The 20,521-nt window shown below is 27.0% G+C and overlaps 1 protein-coding gene across 2 annotated transcripts; it reads right to left on the reverse strand.

The window, feature by feature from the left end:
- Nucleotides 1–779: 779 nt before the first annotated feature.
- LOC111622508 (epsilon-sarcoglycan-like) lies at nucleotides 780–15,402 on the reverse strand. Of its 2 annotated transcripts, XM_023364908.1 has the most exons (11): nucleotides 15,070–15,402; nucleotides 14,864–14,956; nucleotides 10,695–10,834; nucleotides 10,525–10,597; nucleotides 10,222–10,429; nucleotides 6,681–6,858; nucleotides 6,381–6,595; nucleotides 6,135–6,161; nucleotides 2,215–2,382; nucleotides 2,071–2,139; nucleotides 782–1,149 (listed from the first exon to the last, which is right to left on the reverse strand). In XM_023364908.1, the coding sequence occupies exons 1-11, from the start codon at nucleotides 15,122–15,124 to the stop codon at nucleotides 1,119–1,121; spliced, it is 1,257 nt and encodes a 418-aa protein (XP_023220676.1). In that variant the 5' UTR covers nucleotides 15,125–15,402; the 3' UTR covers nucleotides 782–1,118. The 2 variants fall into 2 exon arrangements, with proteins under 2 accessions (XP_023220677.1, XP_023220676.1); XM_023364909.1 differs by lacking the exon at nucleotides 6,135–6,161 and having other exon boundaries at nucleotides 780–1,149.
- Between the last annotated feature and the right edge of the window lie 5,119 nt (nucleotides 15,403–20,521).

Here is a 20,521-nt window from a genome sequence, read left to right on the forward strand (position 1 = left end):
TACTACATGAAAATGAAAATTAATGAATACACTGTGTACAGTAATTTACCTGATAAGACAGACCTCAGAAAAATACTTTATGAGAGCTTTTATACTTTTATAAAGCTGTCTATAATGAAAATTAATTAACTAAGGATTTTTTTGCCCTGCCAGGGTGTGGCCGAGTTATCCGGAGTGCCGGGTTATCGAGAGCCGAGTTTTCGAGGTTCTACTGTATTATTATTATTTTGGCTTACAAAGTAGGGAGTTCATAAACTAGACTTGAAGTAAAGTCAGAAATTCACAATTCTAGTTTTATTTATGGTATAAATATTCAAGGAGACAATATTAGATACAATCAAGAAAATGTTCTTAAGACAACTCTAATAATTTATTTATATTACAAAATTTTCTGATATCTTCTGAAGACAGTAATACAACTAATAACAATTAAATAATGACAACAAACTTTAAAATATTTCTAGCTGGCAGGATGGCCAAGATAGTAAAGATTCCATCCAACTTGCTGCTTTGTGGGATCTGCGAGTCTGAAATTTCAACTTAAATTTTCACAAGTTGATCCAGATATGTTGGACTCCATTCCTTACCATCTGGCCACTCTATTTATGGGCCTGGCTGAACACAGTGGGTAATAAAGACACTCTTAGTGCCCACAGAGTGAAAAGGTTTAAGGAAAAAATAAATAAATGATACTTCCAAATGATAAAATTAAAAGTATTAGTTTTAACATAGGATATACAATAATTTTATTTAAAATGCTTTACATATGAATGAGCTAATTACTTAATTTATTATATAACAACAAGAAATATTTATTATTTCATATTTTTAACTAATAATTTTTACCAAAGTTAATAAATATCATGTCTAAATTAACTTATTTAAAATAATTCTGAGATAGATTCTGTAATTTAACTTACAGATATAGATTAAATCAGTCAGAGATAATTCATATATTCTATGTGTGTATCATTTACAAAGTTATATCTTGAATTACATGTAGAATATTAGCTATTTGGATAGTAATAAAGCTACAACAGCTATAACAATATCAAATTACAAGAATGATTTCAGTATAATACTGGTATGACAATCAATTATATTGACTAAACAATCTTCTAATGCAAAGTTTGGCTTATTCCACATGTTCTGAAAAAAATCAAATGTTTATATTAAAATATTAAAAACTGTTATATATAAATATATTATACTTAAATAAAAATATAAGGTGATTCAAATGTTTATTCAGGGAAAGGGCCTACAACTTACAGCATTATTAGTATTGAAATACAATGTATGTTTTATTCATATATAATATACTGTATATATGAATAAAATATTAAAATAATATATTATCATCTAAATATATTGAATATATTTAAATTGTAAAACTTTAAATCAAAATGTTCCTAAATTATCTTAAAAACTTGATTAAATCTTTAATAGCAAAAAGTAAGAAGATATCCAATTTCTTTTGATATTATTTAAACAGAAAGTCTTGAGCAATCAATAAAAGATGAGCTTTTCAAGGACATTTTTGGCAATCTGTTGGTCAGTCTTGTTGATGATTAAGATATGTGACGTGATAATATATCAGGCTAACAGGATATAAATTCATTGCTTTTTTTACATATTGAATAAAAATAAATTTTGACAGCTAAATTAATTATATTTCCAAAACAACTCCTGTATCTATCAACCACAATACGAATTAAACTTTTCTTGGCATTCCTTTTATAGAATTTCAACTTCTGTTATAGAAAAATTTTTTATACCTAGATCTAAATAATTTAAAATTAAAAAAAAAAAGTATTATATAGCCAATAACTTTGTTTATATTTTAATTTATTTACTGTTTTAGTTATGTTTGTATTCAGTTTATTTTACATTTATTCTTATTTATTAAGGTTCTCCTGATCTGTTTTATTAAGGACCCCTGAAATAACAAAATAATCTTATTTTGTGTTATTTCAGGGAGAGACTATAATTAGCTTTTCAGATCTTAAATTAGAAAAAGAAATAGATATATATATAAATTATTTATAATATATGAGTAAAAAGTTCCCATACTTAAGTGGAGTATATGGAGGTGGTGGTGGAGGACCAGTTCCTCGAAGTGTTCCAGTTCGACTAGCTGACCTAAGATAACGCAAAGAAATAAGTAAATATTTCAACGAAGTAAATAAAATTGTTAATTGTAAATTAAAATTGTACCTTAGGGTATTAGATTTTGGCAAAGTTGAAGATGGACTTCCTGTTCTAGAACGAGGAAGAGAAGATCCTGGAGTTGAACTAGACTGAGGAAAACTGTCCCTTTTATTTGATAAATGACATAATTGATTGCTTGCTCTCTGAATTGAATTATATTGATTCATTTGTACACTGTAAAAGCAAAAAGCAGAAATATATATATATATTTTTATGTATAATATATGTAACATGAATACTTTAAGTTATATTTAACAAGATACTATATTTTGTGGCATATAAGATGCCACTTTTATCCAAAAAAAAAAAACTGACACAAATTGCCCTAAATCTTATATGTAAAGTTGCAATCTCCATGGCTACAGAACTCCTCAAATGGCCTTTAGAACACTACTGGTAACTTCTACCAGTAGCCAACTCTTGAATAAAATATCATTATATTTTGTAATAGCTAAACAGCTTTTGCATGTAGTCTTATTAAATATTTTAATGGTAAATGACTTTTTTAAACTTCTTTTTTCCATAAGTGAAAGTGTGCATTCTAATTTTACTTTTTAAAATCAGAATTCAGTGAAATAAACTTTTTCAGCCAAGTGCCCAACACACTTAGATAGCTTAAACACACTGAATATCTTTTCCCTAAATATTCTGTGCTGAAATGGGAATGTGTCTTATATTGCCATAAAACATGGTATCTGGCTTTTCAATGAAATATATAAAACACATTGTACAAATATTTTTTCTTTAAAATATGATTAATTTGATTAAAATGAAGTAGAAAGTAATTCTTATCAATGTAATTTACCAGAACTAATTGAATTAGGAATCTAATAATTTAATAATTATATTTAAAAAATTTTTCAAAACCTCCATTATTATGAAATCTGTAATATTGATAAATTATCATGATTATAATTTATTAGAACTGAAGTTTACATAAAATATTATTATTAAATGTAAATATATCATAGACAAAAAATTACTCTGCAAGTAAGCTAAACTCCAAAAAACAATGCTTTAACAGAAAAAAATAAATATTAAAATGAAGAAAGAGAGAGACATATTAGTGCTTTTGACTTTATCAAATAACAATTCAAACCAAAATATATTGGATCAAATATAATTGTCTTGGAGGGAGATATGCTGAATAAGTGAATAACAATTAGTAAGATATAAAACAAAATATATAAAAACATCTTACTTTTTTATACTTCTACTAACTACTTATACTTCTTTAATACTTCTTGAAACTAGAGACATTTATTTATTTTTAGTATAAAATTATGCAAATAATGAAATAAATAAAAATAAGTATCATTTGATTGCAATAATTATCATATATTATTTATATAAACTGTCAGAAAATTTTAGAAAATAAAATAAGATATAAATAAAAACAATTATTATGTAGATTGGTCTGTAGATACTGACATCACAAATTCCTTTGGTAAAATAAAATTTTATGGTCATTTGAAAAAATTTGTGAGCTTTCTCAAACTTTTCTACAAAATATAATAGAACAGGCTTGTAGGAAAGCATGTAAATAACAAAAACAAATTTCCCAAAAAAACAGTAGAGAGAAAAGACAATGAAATTCAACAACATTATAAATCCAAATACAAACATGTTTACAATGACCTCACCTAGCTATAATGATGCTATAAATAAATAAAATGTTCCTTTTATTTCTAAGATGTTCAAAAGAGCACTTAATAGATGACATTGTTAGTTGTAAGCCTCTACATATCTACGAAACTGTATAAGTAGTGAAGCTGATAGAGAAGTTTCTTAGAGATAATAATACTGAATTTCCACAATTTTTTAACTGTTTTACTAGTCTGAAATAATGATATGTCTCACATTTTCAGACTAAAACAACAATCATTAGTCAGTCAGAGAATATGATGACTAATAACATACCAGAAGATGATGCTAAGAAATTATTATATAACAGTAATAGAGGTATTTCAATATACTGCTCACTAGTCACATTAGTTCAAATAGGTTTGTTAATCAAAAGCATATAACTCCTTTTTAACATTTAAAATGCTTTCAAGCTTCATTACTTAGCAGATGTAAAACAGAAAATTATTATATATAAAGAACATGAAAATACAGCTTCTGAGCACTATCTATTTCATTATTTTTATTTTTTTAGGCTGCAATTTGAAAAAATTGTAGACCTATAAATTTCCCACTGTTGTACTGTAGTACATCCGTCCGTCCGTCCTTCCTTAATCTTGAGAATGGAGTTAGATAGATGAAAGCCAAGAACAGATATGGAAAGCTATAACAGGAGGCCACAATTATAATTATATATGAACTTGGTTTGAACTGGAAGTCATATTATTTCAATTAAAAAATTTCCCCCCTTAAAGGTATTAGAACTAGTACAACTCTATTGCAAACAGGAAAAGTGTGATGTACAGGGGCAAGACACTTAATTTGAGATGGAGAGCATAGTCTATATTTTCAATTAAATAAATTAAAAATTGCAGTCCAGCATTGTGATGATATCACAATAAATAATTGCTCACTGTAATTTAGTGTTACTTAAAAACAAAATCATTTAATAATTTTTTTTTCTTTCATAAAAATAACATAAAATTTCATTTGAAACTCATGGTATATCTTAGAATCAAGGAAATACAATATTTTTGGAAAAGTCAAAAGAAATAATAAGCTGGAAGACTGTGAAGACCATATGGATTTTTAAATAAAGTTTGATGACCACTATGAATGTAAAGAATATCAATATTTTATCTTAGATACAGTAATGTAAATGAAAGCTAAAATTTGGAATTAAAACAATCAGAGCTGATTGCTTTATTTCAGGAAATTACTGACTGAACAAATAACATATAAGGAATGTTTATAAAACACTTAGACAAAAAGTGAAAATTATATTTAATAAAAATTCTTTAAAATGATAAAATGATGTTGAATTTTAAGATGTAATAATTAATTAATAAAAGTTGTAATTGCTTTCAGTATATAAGCAGTATCTCATACTTCAAATGTTCCAGAGTTCAAATGCTAAATCAAAGAGAAATTTGGTCTGGAGTTCAAACCATGCTTCAGCATTTGAGCTGGTGTGCAATGAAAAAATGTATCACTTTGGACACACAACACCATCTGTTGTGTGTCCAACGTAAAAGATTCTATTACCATGCTGAACAGCAAATTTTATTAACATACGCATGACAATTGTGTTGCAGTTGGTCTAATAAAGCATTTTTGCCATCATAAGTATTTTTAAAAACAATGTTTTTGAAGTTTGAACAAATAAATTTTATCTTTCATGTGTCAAGGAAAACGACTTAAGTCCATTTAGTAGTCCTCTGCTTGTATCTGCTACTGGGACTGACTGTTTAGTTTTGGCTACTGATGATGAGTTTCTGTAGCTCAAAATTTTACAGATTATAAGCTTTTTAAATTGACTTCATTCTTCAAAAAGTCTTTTTAAATGAAGATTATTATATTTAAATAAAAACTTGCTAGTAACCAGACTAGTTTAGATTATATTTTTATCATAATTTTTTTTGTGATTTTTAAACTTGAGTTTTACCTAATCAAATTTATTTTTTTGTTTATGAAAAAATTGTTATATTTTAAAAATATTATTAAAATCTAAGTCCAAATCAATCCTGAAAATATATCAACATCTTTCATAACACATTCTGTATTCTGATCTAATAAATACTGTACAATAATATGTTACTATTTTTCAACAATTATTATTATAGTATTAAAAACTTATACAGGTATTTCCTTGATATTTAAAGGAATATACAAAAGAAAAAAAAATGATAACTGATTTATAAAATAACTAAATAATAAATAATTAAAACAACATAAATAAATAAATAAATAAATGCAAAATTAGAATAGCTTAGAAACAGCATAATGATGATAAGAATTATTACCTGGATGTATTTCTGTTTCTTTTCTCCCTATTGCAAAATGAAAACATCAGCCAATATCAATTAATGATTAAAAAAATAAATATGAACTAAATTAGAAATAAAATTAAAACTTACATTGCAAAAAAAAACACAAAAGAAAAAAAGCAATTCCTTTGATATATTAAAACAGAAATAATAGTTTTAAAATCTATACACTATAAATATATACACATATATTTAGACTAATTACTTCTTTATTTCACTTACAGTCCTTCTCTTCCACAACACATAACACAAACTAATGATGTAAGTAGGATAACAACAACCACAGCAGGGACAACTATAGACACAATGAAATCCAGCATAAAATCACGTCTAGGAAGACTAATGGTTTGTGGCCTAAAATCATCACTAGTTAAAGGAATTGAAGAATAAGATGGACTAGGTTTACCATATCCTGACTGCTGTTTTTCTTCTTTAACCTTTATAAGATAAATAATTAAATATTTTAATAAATATTTAATATACTTAATTTTTCATTACGATAAATTATTATATGATATTTACCAAACGAAAACTGCACCAATCAGATATGAAATCTTCTCTTCTAAAAAGATGTTCAGCAGATGTGCGTTTATAATCTCTGGGGCAAGGTACTTTTAATACTCTAAGTGGTTGAATTTCTCTTTCAAGATCAAGTAAGTCTCTAGAAAAGTTATCAGTGCCACCAACTCTCACAACCACACTAAAAATAAGATTTTTAGTAAGTTTTAGTTTTTAATTTATATATTATAAACTATTAATAAGATAAATTCATTTAATTTATTCTTTTACTCATTTTCATTTTAATTTATTCTTTTATAATGTGCTTTACTTATTATTTTATTATTAATTTTAAAGATGAAGAATTATAATGAAAATGATAAAAGTTTAAAAACTGTTCAATGGGGATTGGAAATTACTTTAATTAATTTAAAAACATAAATATGAAAAAAACTCTCTGCCTCTTCTGACTTCAGAGGTGATTAAAACATTCAAACACTTAAATTTAATATGATTCAAAGCATTAAACAGGTATGAAGTTCATGATTACATAAAACTTTTAATTGAGTTTACATTGACAAATAACTTTTTTAGTGTTTTAAATACATTTTAAAGGCAAGTAGCTTGAATATTAATGGGGTCAGTTTTGAGACCAAATTACCAGTAATTTATGTATTATATGTCCCAGATTGATAGTAAAATTACTAGTTTTACAGGTGTGAAATTTTATGTCTAATATGTTGATCGTATTTTCTAAGTTTATGATACAAGTATAATTTCTGCAGAAAAAATAAATGCATATACTAAGAAACTACATGAAAACATTCGGTTTGAAATCGAATCTGAAAACAATAAAGAAATTATTTATTTAGGTTTAACAATTAGAAAAATAGATGAAAAATATCAATTTCACAAGTATGAAAAGTTATGTAATATAAAAAAATCTATTAATTATAAATCATATTGTCTACTAACAATTAAGTCAAATGTGTTTATAATGAAAGTAAAGAAAATATTATCAAGAACTATGTTAAAAAAAAGATATAGAGAATGAAACAGAACAAACATTTAATAACCATTTGTAAATAGACATCCTAATAACCTTTTTTAAAAAAGATCCAGATATAAGTTACTTAACATTCCCAGCAACATTTGGTGGTACCATCTGTTATCATATTTTTTATATTTTTAACTATTATTAAATTATTAAATGGCAAAAAGCTTAATTTTGAGAGTAGGTTTTATAAAAAGTTGGAAATGCTAATAACAAGTAAAATCATCATTAAGTTTAACCCTACTGGAGATACACATGATCCCCTTTATCTCCCCACCCCCTCAACCTTTAATCACCAAAATTTAATAGCATCAATTCCCCTAATAAACAAGCTTCCCTGCAAAATTTCAGAAATTTTCAACAAAAAGCACTTGAGTTATTAAACTTCAAACAGGGTGAATAAAATTGTGCCCCACTACACACACTAACATCCATAGATACAGAAAAAACCCCCAAATTTTTTTGCATTTCTCAATGTTTCAAGGTCCAGAGTCTAAAAATGTAAAAATCTGGAGATCATTTTTTGACTGATTGCCATACTTTTCCTCTGTTATATATAACAGATGGGAAAGTAAAAATGGTATGATAAATATGTTTTACATAGATTTTTGTTAAAATAAAACCACAATACTTCAAACTTCCATATATAAAAAGTTTATTTGAAAAATATAAAAGTGAATTTAATAAATTTTCCATAGCATTGGTTACTTCTCAAAAGAATAGAGTATCAAGAACCTTAAAACAGCTGGAATAGATTACAATATATTTGTACTTGTGAAAATCAAACTAAATATTATATAGGAGAAACAAAAAGAATATTCAAAAAAAGAGCAAAAGAATATCAAGAAGTTATCAGATCAACTATTATGACGTCACCATGATATTTACATTATAATGAAACAAATTGTAACATCAATTTTGATAATATAAAAATTTTATTTAAAGAAAAAAAGGTTAAAGAATACCTTGGTAGCCCCAATAGCTTCTGACTGTTCATGTTCCTGACAGACTCCTCCCAGATCTAGAAATAACATTTGATCCTAAACTCACCTTTAGTCTGAACATTACAGAATATTTGATTAAATTATCATTTTTTGCAGACTGATATAAAACAATTTTGAAACAATCTCTACTTAAAACCTTCTGCATAATTTTCTTTATTAACATTCCCAGAAGGGAGCCACCGGCAGGCCGCCGATTGTTTAATATCACTAGTTATTGATTCATGGTAGCTTTTGAACAAAAGAAAAAAAAAAAAGTCTACTGAAAGTGTAGTTAACTAAACCAACCTAACCTAACTGAAGCTCCGCCATTGGGACTACCAAGGTAAACTTAAACCAAAAATAATACTATTTTTCAATAATAAATAAGGATAATATAAATAATGTTGATTTAAATAATAGCATTAATGTTGATGCATATTGGGGTAAATTTGTAAACTATAAATACATGCAGATTGAATTGTATTATCACTGAGGAGGATAAAGCATCATCACTTTGGTGAAATGTATTTGATAGGTAACTTATAATCATATGATGAAATGTAAGAATTTAAATAATTCGTTCTTAATTTAAGTATTGTTTGACTGTTTTAATCACCTCTGAAATCAGAAGAGACCGAGTTTTATTTCTCATATTTTATACTTTATAAAAAAAATGAAGAATTGTGTACTAATTCATCACTAATATTAAACTTATTATATGCTGTTCTAATTGCAAGTTTTAGATTAAGTATATAGACTAATGGTTACAGCAGAACTCAGATGATACAAAATGTTTGATAATAAGTGATTGAAAAAAATACAAGAATATTGCTTTAAAATCTAAGTTATATGTTGATTACAATTAAAATTTCTTTAATCTTTTTAAAATTCATATTCTTATGAGAAGTCATCGCAGTAAATTCTTTTGAAACATCCAGAGCCTCTTTTATATACTGCATATCACCTGGACAAAATTTATAAACCAAACTGGTACTTCATTCTCATCTTTCTTGACAAAGTATGTTCTTACTTCAAATAACATATAACTTCAGTTAAATGGGTCACAATTAATCACAATCGGGACATTCCAATTTTCAACACGAGTGTTGAGTGTTGAAAGCACCAATTACCCACAATTTATTGGAAAGCAGCAGTCAACATATCTGTTGAGTGCTGAGTGCATAGAGTCAGTGCTGACAACAGCACCACTTCAATGTTGAAAAAAGGAACGACTTTCAACGAATGTTGAGATCAACGCTGAGTCAGCGTTGAAAATTGGAATGTCTCGAAAACTATTGAATATATCTTTCAGCAAGAAATAACTGCAATAGTTTTTTGTATTTATCCAAACAATTAAATTCAATATTATTAAATCAAATTTAATCGTGATACTATTTTTCACAATAATTGATGATAATAAACTATAATAAAACTACTTCTTTAGGTAGCCATAATGTTTATTGTTTATTTGATAAATCAAAATATTTATTTTATTATTAATGATTAAAGTAAGTTCAATCTTAATTACCCTTCTTTCTCTCTAGGATTTACAGGGAATCTCCCACCAACATCAATGGCTGAAGCAATCATTGTCACATATATCACATCACTTTGATGAGATTTTCTCCATAAGCTGTTCTCAAAGATTTTAATTAATTGTTGTAGCCTCTCACCTTCAAACATATCTTCAACATTTAAATTTGAAAATTTTAATTCTACTTCATGACGAGCCTCTTCTATTAAAAAAAAAATAATAATGTACTCTTGTTTAATTTACAAATGTTTTATCATATATATAAAAAAATTTTATTAGATTAATAATAATTCTTACTTTTCTTTTTTTCTACTATAAAGCTGATCACTTTACGATATGTTTCATATTTGTTTCTATTCAATGCAATAATCTATTTAAATATAATTGCTTGTTAAACTGATAAAAATTACAATTAATAACAACAATATAATAATACTACAATATATAATCATTATTTAGATAAATACTTCAATTTGAACCCCTCCTGCTTCTTCTGGTGCACCATATAAAAATGCAATATCAGATCCATTTGGATGACGACAATGCATCCACTTCGGTAAATCCGGCATATCAAGAAGAGATGCTTGGTATTCTATATCTGCATCAACTTTAGTTATAAATAAGATTTAAAGTTATTATTATAAGCATTTATCATTATTACAGTATTTATTACATAACAAAAATAGAAATTATTAAAATTAAAATTTGAGAAATTTAGATATATAAATCTTTTGTTAACCTTCAAATAGTAGTTTGATATCATTTTATTATATTTTAAATTAAATTCTGAATATTCCAGTTTATTAAGTATCCTATGTGTTGTATATACTTTAAATGTGCACAAATAACAAAGGCAATATTAAATAATTAGACCAAACAATATATTAAATATCAAAAAACACTTTCTAATTCATAAAATTATCATGATTAATTGGTTAGTTAAATGAGATATATATAAACTTAAAACAAAAGATTGTTCTGTTAGTAGACAACTATACAGAATGTCCATCTGCTAACAATGTACGAGGGTAATCCCAAAAGTAAGGTCTCCTATTTTTTTTAAAATAGAAAGAAACATTTATTTTATCAATTTCATATAGCATTTATTAATAATGTTCCTATCAATTTAAAGCTTGAACAATTATCTATTTTTCTACATAATCGCCATTTCAGTTGATGCATTTTTGTAGGCGCTGTGGCAGTTTTTGTATGCCCATGTCATACCAGCTTGATCACCATATTGCAGGACCCATTTTGTGCACACCTTCTGATATTGCAACTTTTCCATTAAAATCCTATGAATGGTGCTTTGGGAAACACCAAGAACCAAAATGCAGAGATCACCCAGAGTGATTTGCCAATATTCATGCATAGTTTACTCAACCTTCACAACTGTCTTGTCAAAAACTGACAGTCTGACTTTCTTTCTTCATCATTAATTTCAGTACAATCAGCTACAAACACCCTATACCACTTGATGACGATATGCATGGACTCGCCATACACTTTCGCCAATTGGCGATGAATTTCAATTGGTTTAACACAACATAGCAGCGAGCTAGTATGACACGGGTGTACAAAAATTGCCACAGTGCCTACAAAAATGCATCGACCAAAATTGCAATTATGTAGAAAAATAGATAAATTTCAAGCTTTAAAATGATATGAACACTATTGAAAATAAATGTTTCTTTGTATTTAAAAAAAATAGGAGACCTTACTTTTGAGATTACCCTTGTATTATTAAAAATAATAAATATTCTTTCCTGTAAATACATCACCGATTCAGCCATATGCCAAGGAATCGCATCTAATTTAAAGGCATACTAAAAAATGAAATCTTTTCAAAATTTTAAAAAACTAAGTTTTCACTTAACTAATATAATTTCTGTTGCTAAAAGAATTCTCATACTTGATGCACTAAATCTTTTGGCAATATTGTGGGATCAAGTGTCTGAGAAAACCATTGAGAATTAAGTATAACAAACATATATAACTCGATTATTTAGGTGATCATTTGGTAATGTTTCCATTGAGAATTATAAGCAATTACCTCACTAAAACTGAACAAGGAATACCACAGTTAAGTACCTTGATCTAGTCCAGTACCAGGTTACTTCTCTGGAAAAACAAAAGTTTTCAATCTTCTCCTAAGAATCTTCAGGTATTATTCAAAAATGGAGCAGTCTAAAGAACAAGATGTACTTCAAATTTGAAACTGTCAATCAGATACATACAGATGGTTGACACAATTAAATCATAAATATTTATCAATGTGATTGTCAAGCATGAGAAATGCATTTCTTTTATTTATAATTAATCTATGTTGGTCAGCTTTAAAAATCTTGAGTGCTTCCAATTCTCTAGTTGTTCAGTAGAGATAGCATATTTTATCCTGGAGGCCTGATCTAATTTTTGCTATAATATCATTGTCCAACACATGTGGATAGGACTGTGGATGAAAATTTCAGATGAACCTAGTTTATATAGGGTCTATGAAAAGGATGCTAAAAAAACAGATGACAGAATACAGATATGACATAGCTCATAAGGACTATGGATCTTTTCTTGGAAAAGATCCATAGTCCTTATATGTGTTGGACAACAATATTATAGCTAAATTAGATCATGCCTCTGTGATAAGATGTGCTATCCCTACCAAACAACTTAGAAAATTGGAAGTTCAGCTGAGATGGACTACTGATCTTTGCAGCATCAGAGATACTTATAAAAACAGAGTCTATCACATCTATACAATGCAGTTTCCAACTTCAGTTTGGTAACACAGTTCCCTTGGTTGCAATATTCTTGTTATTCTGAATATCAAAATGGCATCAATAAGAAAGTACAAAAAGCAAAAATACCTTCAAAATATCCTTATTCAATACGTACACCAGACAATATGAATCATGTAAGAAGTGTCAGCTTATGTAGTCAATGCAAATCAGCTAAGATGTAGGCTGTCATACTTTCGTATAGTAGATTACAAAATTTGCAGACTTACACAAAGATCTTCATTACAACCCATACAACACCAAATTTATCCAAAAGCTTAGTGAACAGGATAAGAGATAGTAACTTCAGTTTAATAACAAGTTTTTGACATTATTGAAAGTTGACAAAAATCTTGTAAACAGGTTACTGATGTCAAATGAGGTCCACTTCCATATGTCTGGGTTCATGAACAACAGAATTTCAATTCTGGGTTGAAAATAATTTTCATGAATTTCAGCAGCAACTTTCATGCCTAGTGCTAAACTGACACTTTGGTGCACCATTTCATCCAACAGCATTATCAGCCTGTATTTTTGAAGATGAGAAGAATCATATTATAACAGTGAATTCTGAACACTACATAGCCATGCCATACATATATTTCTGAAACATAAAGTTAATCTTTGTCACTATGATCCTCCAGCAAGATGGAGCGACTGCTCATTCCTCGTGTTCTTCTATGGGAGTTCTCAAAAAATGTTTCCAAACAGGGTCATTTTTTGCTTTGGGAACATCAACTGGTTGTCCATTGTTCAATGTGACTACACTAGATTACTTTTGTGGTGTTATGTGAAATATAGTTTGAGAAACATCTGGCTGTTATCAATGAACTATGAATTTGTGAGTGTATCCAGGCAATTTCAAGAGATATGTTTCAAGAGATTGTATAATCTTTTCCAGCCAGACTAAATGAGTGTAATAATTGCAAAGGTGAATGCTTATCTAATGTCATTTTCAAGAATTAGTGTTTTATGTTAATTTTTCATGAAAAAGGCACATATCTTATGTGTAATAATAAATATTTATTATTACACATAAGAATTATATGAAATGTTCTTTAATTTTAAAAACATCTGGTGTTTTTGGTACACCATGTATATACAAATAAATTTATTCTATATAAAACGTAAAAAAAATTTTTTAATGGGAAAAAACATTTTATTCTTTAATTGTATGGAGAAATGTAAATGTTAAATAACTATTTATAAAGAATTACAAAATTACATATAGAATTTAAAAATTCTATTTCCCATCTTGCTCTCCCTTAAGACAAACTTACGCTGCTTTATATAAAAGAAATATTTTAAAATTTTCAGTTTATTTTTTAAAATATTGTATTGCACTTGTCTCAATTCAAAATAAGTTTTTAATAAAAATTAAACCACAGAAAATGAGAGGCATATGATTCAAAAAAGAAAAAAATTTCAAAGGTAATTTATTCCATACTATTTACATGTCCTCTTCAAATATATATATATATATTAGATAAATAATTTTACATCAATTCCCAAATATTTTCAACCTTTTGACTCATCATCAAAGGTAAAATATACAGAATAAATCTTATAAATGGAACACGATAAACTTTTAAATTAAAATTACTTCTAACAGTGACAGCGTTTATTAAAAACAATTCGAATTTAAGTCTATTGTATTCCATCTTATATTTATGAAGTTTCTTCTCCTGACGAAAGACAAAAGACTCAAAAACAACTGAGAATTGATGTAAACATTGCGAAATGTCAGATAAAATAGGATATAAGCTAAAAATTTTTATACTTATTTATTTCATTCTTTTACATTTGAAATTTTAAAACTCCTAAATATGTTATAATCTAAGGCTATTAAAACATCAACTTACTGTCAGAATTTAAAGGTTCAAACCAATTTTTACTGATCGGAAGGAAAAAGGCTTCCGTCGTATATAGCGTAAGAGGTTCAGTCATTCCGTTAACTAAAAGGAAAGAATAAAAACAATATTAAATTTCTGTTTAAAATTACTTTTGTGTATTTATGTAAATGTATTTACATACAACATAGTATTTATATATAATAAAAGTTGCTCACCCGAAAATTGAGACAAAATGGAAATACATAGATGAAGATATGTAAGATACTTCATGATGATCTTCAGTTATAATGTTTATATATGAATTAAATAAATAAAAGTAAATACATTACGAATTCATATTTACAAATGTATAATCGTTACATAATAAATGATCAATATTTCTGAAGATTTCAATTAAGTATTATAATAACTTCATTCGTTTGAATAAATCATGTGTAAAAACAGGAAAGTCTCATTCACAATTAATAGATTGTAATTACATAATATAAACAATGGACAACTTTGTGAGTGCAACACATCAATTAACACATTCGCAGGAATAAAAATGATTACAGCGACCTCTGAGAATTAAATTTGTTTATACGATATAATTATTTCGAGTTAATCTAATAAATTTTTAGTTATTTATTTATTTATTTATTTTTAATTGGAAATTAAGAATAATAATTAATTAAAATTAATTTAATAATTGAATTGCAATTTAAAAAAATTGTAAACATAAGCGATGTTGCGGCCGAAGTTTTCATCGCGAAAACGTGAACGTCGGATGTAACTCCGTTCGGGAGAAAATTTTTTGAATTGAAATCGCGTGGCTTTCGGTCTAGTAGAAGTTTGTATATAAATGTCTTCTATTGTACAATGCTGTACGATGTCCCTCTTTTATGTACAAGAAAGCTGGAAGCTTTAATTTAACCTGAAAAGCCAAATACTATGGCGGGTTTTAAAATTTCTTTTCGTTCGGCCTTGCAAGTCTGGAAGTCGCAAAATTTTGGCCAAGTCTGCAAAATAGAATATAAAATTAAACGTTTCAGTCTGAATCTCGTTGGTAAGATATATATTCGGTTGCAACCATTCGATGCGTTTGGGATGCTCTAAATAATCGGTCGAAGGTACTGTATACCGGCTTCGGGATCCTCCGAATGTTACAGATACTCCGAAGAGTCGGGCTGGAATCAATTCACTTCTAAGTCCTTTGGATGCACTGTGAAACGATCGTTCAACTCTTCATCCTACTTCTCCTCCTTTTCCAAATATATTCATTTATATAACAGTATACATTAACTGTATATATAAATATTTCAATATCTTCCCAATCGTTAAATAACGAGGTTCTGTAATTCTCTTCCTCTTAACCATCAGATTTTTACTCGATAAAATAAAAATTAATAATGTTTAAATATGATAAGAAAACAAAATTATATATTTCTTGTTACCTTTTTAAACTGTATGAACAAAGATTATATACTAACTTATATGTCAACAACCGTTTCAATGTGATTTAATTCCCTCGTTTATTAAGAGGATAATATAGGGCGATCCGCCGAGGGAAAATGCCTCCCCTCCTGGACGACTTTCTATGAGAAACTAGCCCCTATTTAAGTGTTATAAACGTGAAGAAAACCCGGAAAACTCCACGTTACCATCCCGTTAGCGAAGCGCGAAACACTACCAAACAGTAGTGTTCAGTGGTTTTTGGTTTTATCCATTCGGCCACTGGTAAACAAGAGTATAACATTAGATAAAATAAAAACAATACTCGAAATAAGCAAATAACTAATCTACCTAAGAGCTCCGATTTTCGTCCAGCGTTTTCGCATTATATGTTTCCTTTAAAATTTAAACAATCTTCAAATAATTATAATTGGAAGTCGCCATCTTTGTTCAGTTTTAAACCGTAATGCTATCAATATCATATCATATAATCAGTATTTTCCCCCTATTATTGGCGAAATTTTAGATTCTATTCTTTTCTATTGAACACTAAAATTCCTAAGAAAAATCTTCTTCTAACGACCGATTTATTCTGCATAAAGCATTATTTTTACTATTTTTCCTTACATGTAACTCGTTTATAATGTTTTCCTTACTTGTTATTTTGTAATATTTCATTACTTCTTCACATTACTAAAAATAATAATAACAATAATATGAATTAAAAGTTATCTCTAAAATAAATTTTTAATAAATTACCTAAGGTAAAATTGTTAAATTAATGTTAAATTATTGAATGCAATTATTTTATATGTAAGAGACTCATATGAAATACCAATCTAGGCATACTTATATCACGTGTCTGTCAGGCCCTTCTATCCAGGTACAAACACAGAAAAGTTCCTAGAATTTGATATAAGAAGAAAGTGATAAAAGTCTTTGTTTTATTGATTTTATTCTCGAATTTTATGGTTTTATAAGAGTTCAGACTATACATTTATAACAATTCTGGATTCCGTCATCTCTCAGAATTTCTATGTAGAAGGTGATCTTAGGTACAAAATTGGTATCAATTTTATATAAATTTTATACGATTCATTATCACAAGTATACTTGAAAATTAGAAAATACACAGTTAATATCTAGAAATGATTATTAATCTCAGATGTATGCATCACTAGGAGATACGAGACACTTTTTCTCGTTACTTTTGAGTTGCCATTTCTTAAAACAAAAATGAAGACAAACGCTATAAAATAATGTTTTATGTGTATTTGAGTTAAAGTGTAAAATAGTTAACATCACCTCATTTTCTTTTTATTACATCTATCTTTAAAAAAAAAAAAAATAAAGACAAAGATAATAAATACAACTTTCCTCTTTCAAATATATAATAAGTCTATAGTCTAGTTGAAAGCTTCTTCAATAAGATACTGAGTTTTTAATATAATACAATGAGAAACATAGTTATATATCTGATATTAATTGTAAATGTATTTAAATTTTGTATATCTTTTTCTTCGGAAAATATTTCATTTAATGAAGAAAACAGCTGGAAATTTAAGGAATTAGAAGATTTTTTTAAGAATTCGAAAGATGAAATGGCGAAATTCATTTATCCTTATTTGATTAGAATATATAATGAAGTGAATATAACATCATTATGTAGAATTACTGGAATTAAATTATTCGCAGGATTTAAATTCTCGAAAAATTGGACGTTTAAAAGTAAGGAAATTTTTATTATTTTTTTTAATTGTTTTTACTTGTATAATGTTAAAATTTAATTTACTAATTGAGAAATTAAATTATAATTTTATTTATTAAACATAAAATAAAAGTTTTTAAAATATAAAAATAGTACAGAAATGCAATTTTTAATTAAAATTTCAGAGAAAATTAGTATAAACTTTGAAAACTTCTCAAAGTGAGAATACTTTATAAAACGTGTCATCACACCTCGTCCCTTTCATGCAATTTTATATATAATATTCTATAAAAATATAATATTTGTTCATATTATTAAAATGTAATCAATCTATTAATTACAAGCATCAATCTATTGCTCACGGAGGGTCTCCATCAAACCCGAGCAATTCCTATTTCAGGAGCGGTCTGGCCTATATATGTTTGGCTCCTTATCCTTCCACAATGTTTTCCATACATTGAAAGGATTTATCTTGATCATGATGAATATTTTTTTCTAACTCTTTCCTCCCTGCGGTTACTAAGAGAGCCTATTTTAGCAATCCCCATTATGGGATCGGCCAGGCATACAATGAGGTGTGCCGTGTGGTGAGGAACGGACGGACCACTCCCGAAATTTTCCTAGGGATTTGAACCCGGGTCTTTCTGAGTGATATGCTGCCACCTAGACCGCTCGGCAATCCGACCATCGTTATCAATTGATTACGAAATATACTATTATATAATAAGTTTATTGAATTTATATTATTAAATGAAATTCATATAGTTTAATATAACATTTTTTAAAATGAATTTTTATGTTTTATTTGAAAGAATTTGTAATAATTATGTTTAACGTTTAAGTATTTACTACTGTTATTCTAAATTTTATTTTATAATCAATTGTTTACTGTAGTGTTTGACGCAATGAGTAAACCAGTTCCAGCTTTGGAATATTTATCACTTTGGCAGCATGGAGACTATGATCAATGTCTAAATTTGGTTGTGCCTAAAAAAGAAAGAATGCCTATTACAGTAAAAAACCAATTGTTTCGAGGAAAGTATTGCGTTTTGAAAGTAGAAGGTATCCCTTTTATTATGATTTATTCCAAAAAACCAAATATAAATCAAGAGTTTGCTAATTCTGTCGGAGAAATTGAACAGGAATTTAAAGTAAGGATATTTTAAAATTAATCCTTTAGAAAATATTTAAAAATTTATTTTGTTAAATAAATTGTGTTGAAAATTTTTCTAAAATATTATTAATTAAATAAATGTTATTACAGTTTAAATTCACGACTCCAGATTTGAAGTATTTTCAAAAAAATTTTGAATTTCGAATAGATCTTTGCATTCCAAGCACATGTAGTCAAAATGATCTCATAAGTATTATTCAATGGAGTAAGTAAGTCTATTGTATTCGAGAATTTCATTAAAAATAATAAAATTTTAATCTAATAATTAATTTTATTCAGTAATTCAGGATAAAGTACAATGGTATGTGGATTACTGTACGGTAAAAACTGAAGTGTTTGAATATACTTCAAGACAAGTAATTTGCTTGTAAGTATATTTTCACGTAATGTCAGGGTCCTGGAATGACAGGGGAAGAGTTACAGAATTATTACAAGGGACAATTAATAAATTCATTGAAAATGTCACATACAAGTATAAAAAGTTATATTACAAATACAATATGCATTATATTAATCAAAAGTGTTTTTTTTTAATGATTNTAAGTATCTTGGATAATAACAATAAATATAACTAAAATAAAATAATTTATAATATCAAACTTTAACCTAATCAAATTTTTAATTTTTCAGTGGATGTTCTATACGTTTGTATTGGTTTTAAGTATCGTATTATCGTTATTTTTCTACATTTTCCTGCAGCCAGTTGTTGAAAAAATCGTCTTTAGTGTGATGACATTATGCACATTATCTAGAAAAGAATCATCTACAAAAAATGATAATTCAGTAATTGAGACTATAACTAGCAACATAACTCATTTTTAATGAAGTAAATAATCTTTTAAATTTAATATGCCATTTCAATAATTAATTAATCTTACAATTTATATTCAAATAAGACGTTAGACTCACATAATTTTTGTTCAAAAGTAAGTACTTCTGAAAGCAAAATAGCTGTATTTCCTTTCTATTGCAGTTTCTTGTTTATTGTGTTTAAATGTGAAGTCATAAAATAAAATGTTTGTAACCAATCGTGATTATTGAGTTTAACGTATTCGAGATTTTTTTTTTTTTGCTTTAAAAATCATTTTATTTCTTTTATCAAAGGGGAGAAGAATCTTTTTAATTAGAATGCAAATCATATTACAGAAGGATAATATAAGAGAAGAGACTCGTAAGATAAGGAAAATTCTCATAAAGGAAAATCTTTTTATGATAATTTCACCTTATGGTTTAACCTTATTAAGTTTAACTTGCAATTTTGCGTATATATAGGCTAATACATGTCGTTACTAGAGGAAAAAAAAATAGAAAACATACTTTTATAAGTCAAAATTAAACTATTTTCATTATTTTA

This window comes from Centruroides sculpturatus, unplaced genomic scaffold (assembly GCF_000671375.1).
Source record: "Centruroides sculpturatus isolate CEXI.00-Female unplaced genomic scaffold, Cexi_2.0 scaffold291, whole genome shotgun sequence".
NCBI classification, from domain to species: domain Eukaryota; kingdom Metazoa; phylum Arthropoda; class Arachnida; order Scorpiones; family Buthidae; genus Centruroides; species Centruroides sculpturatus.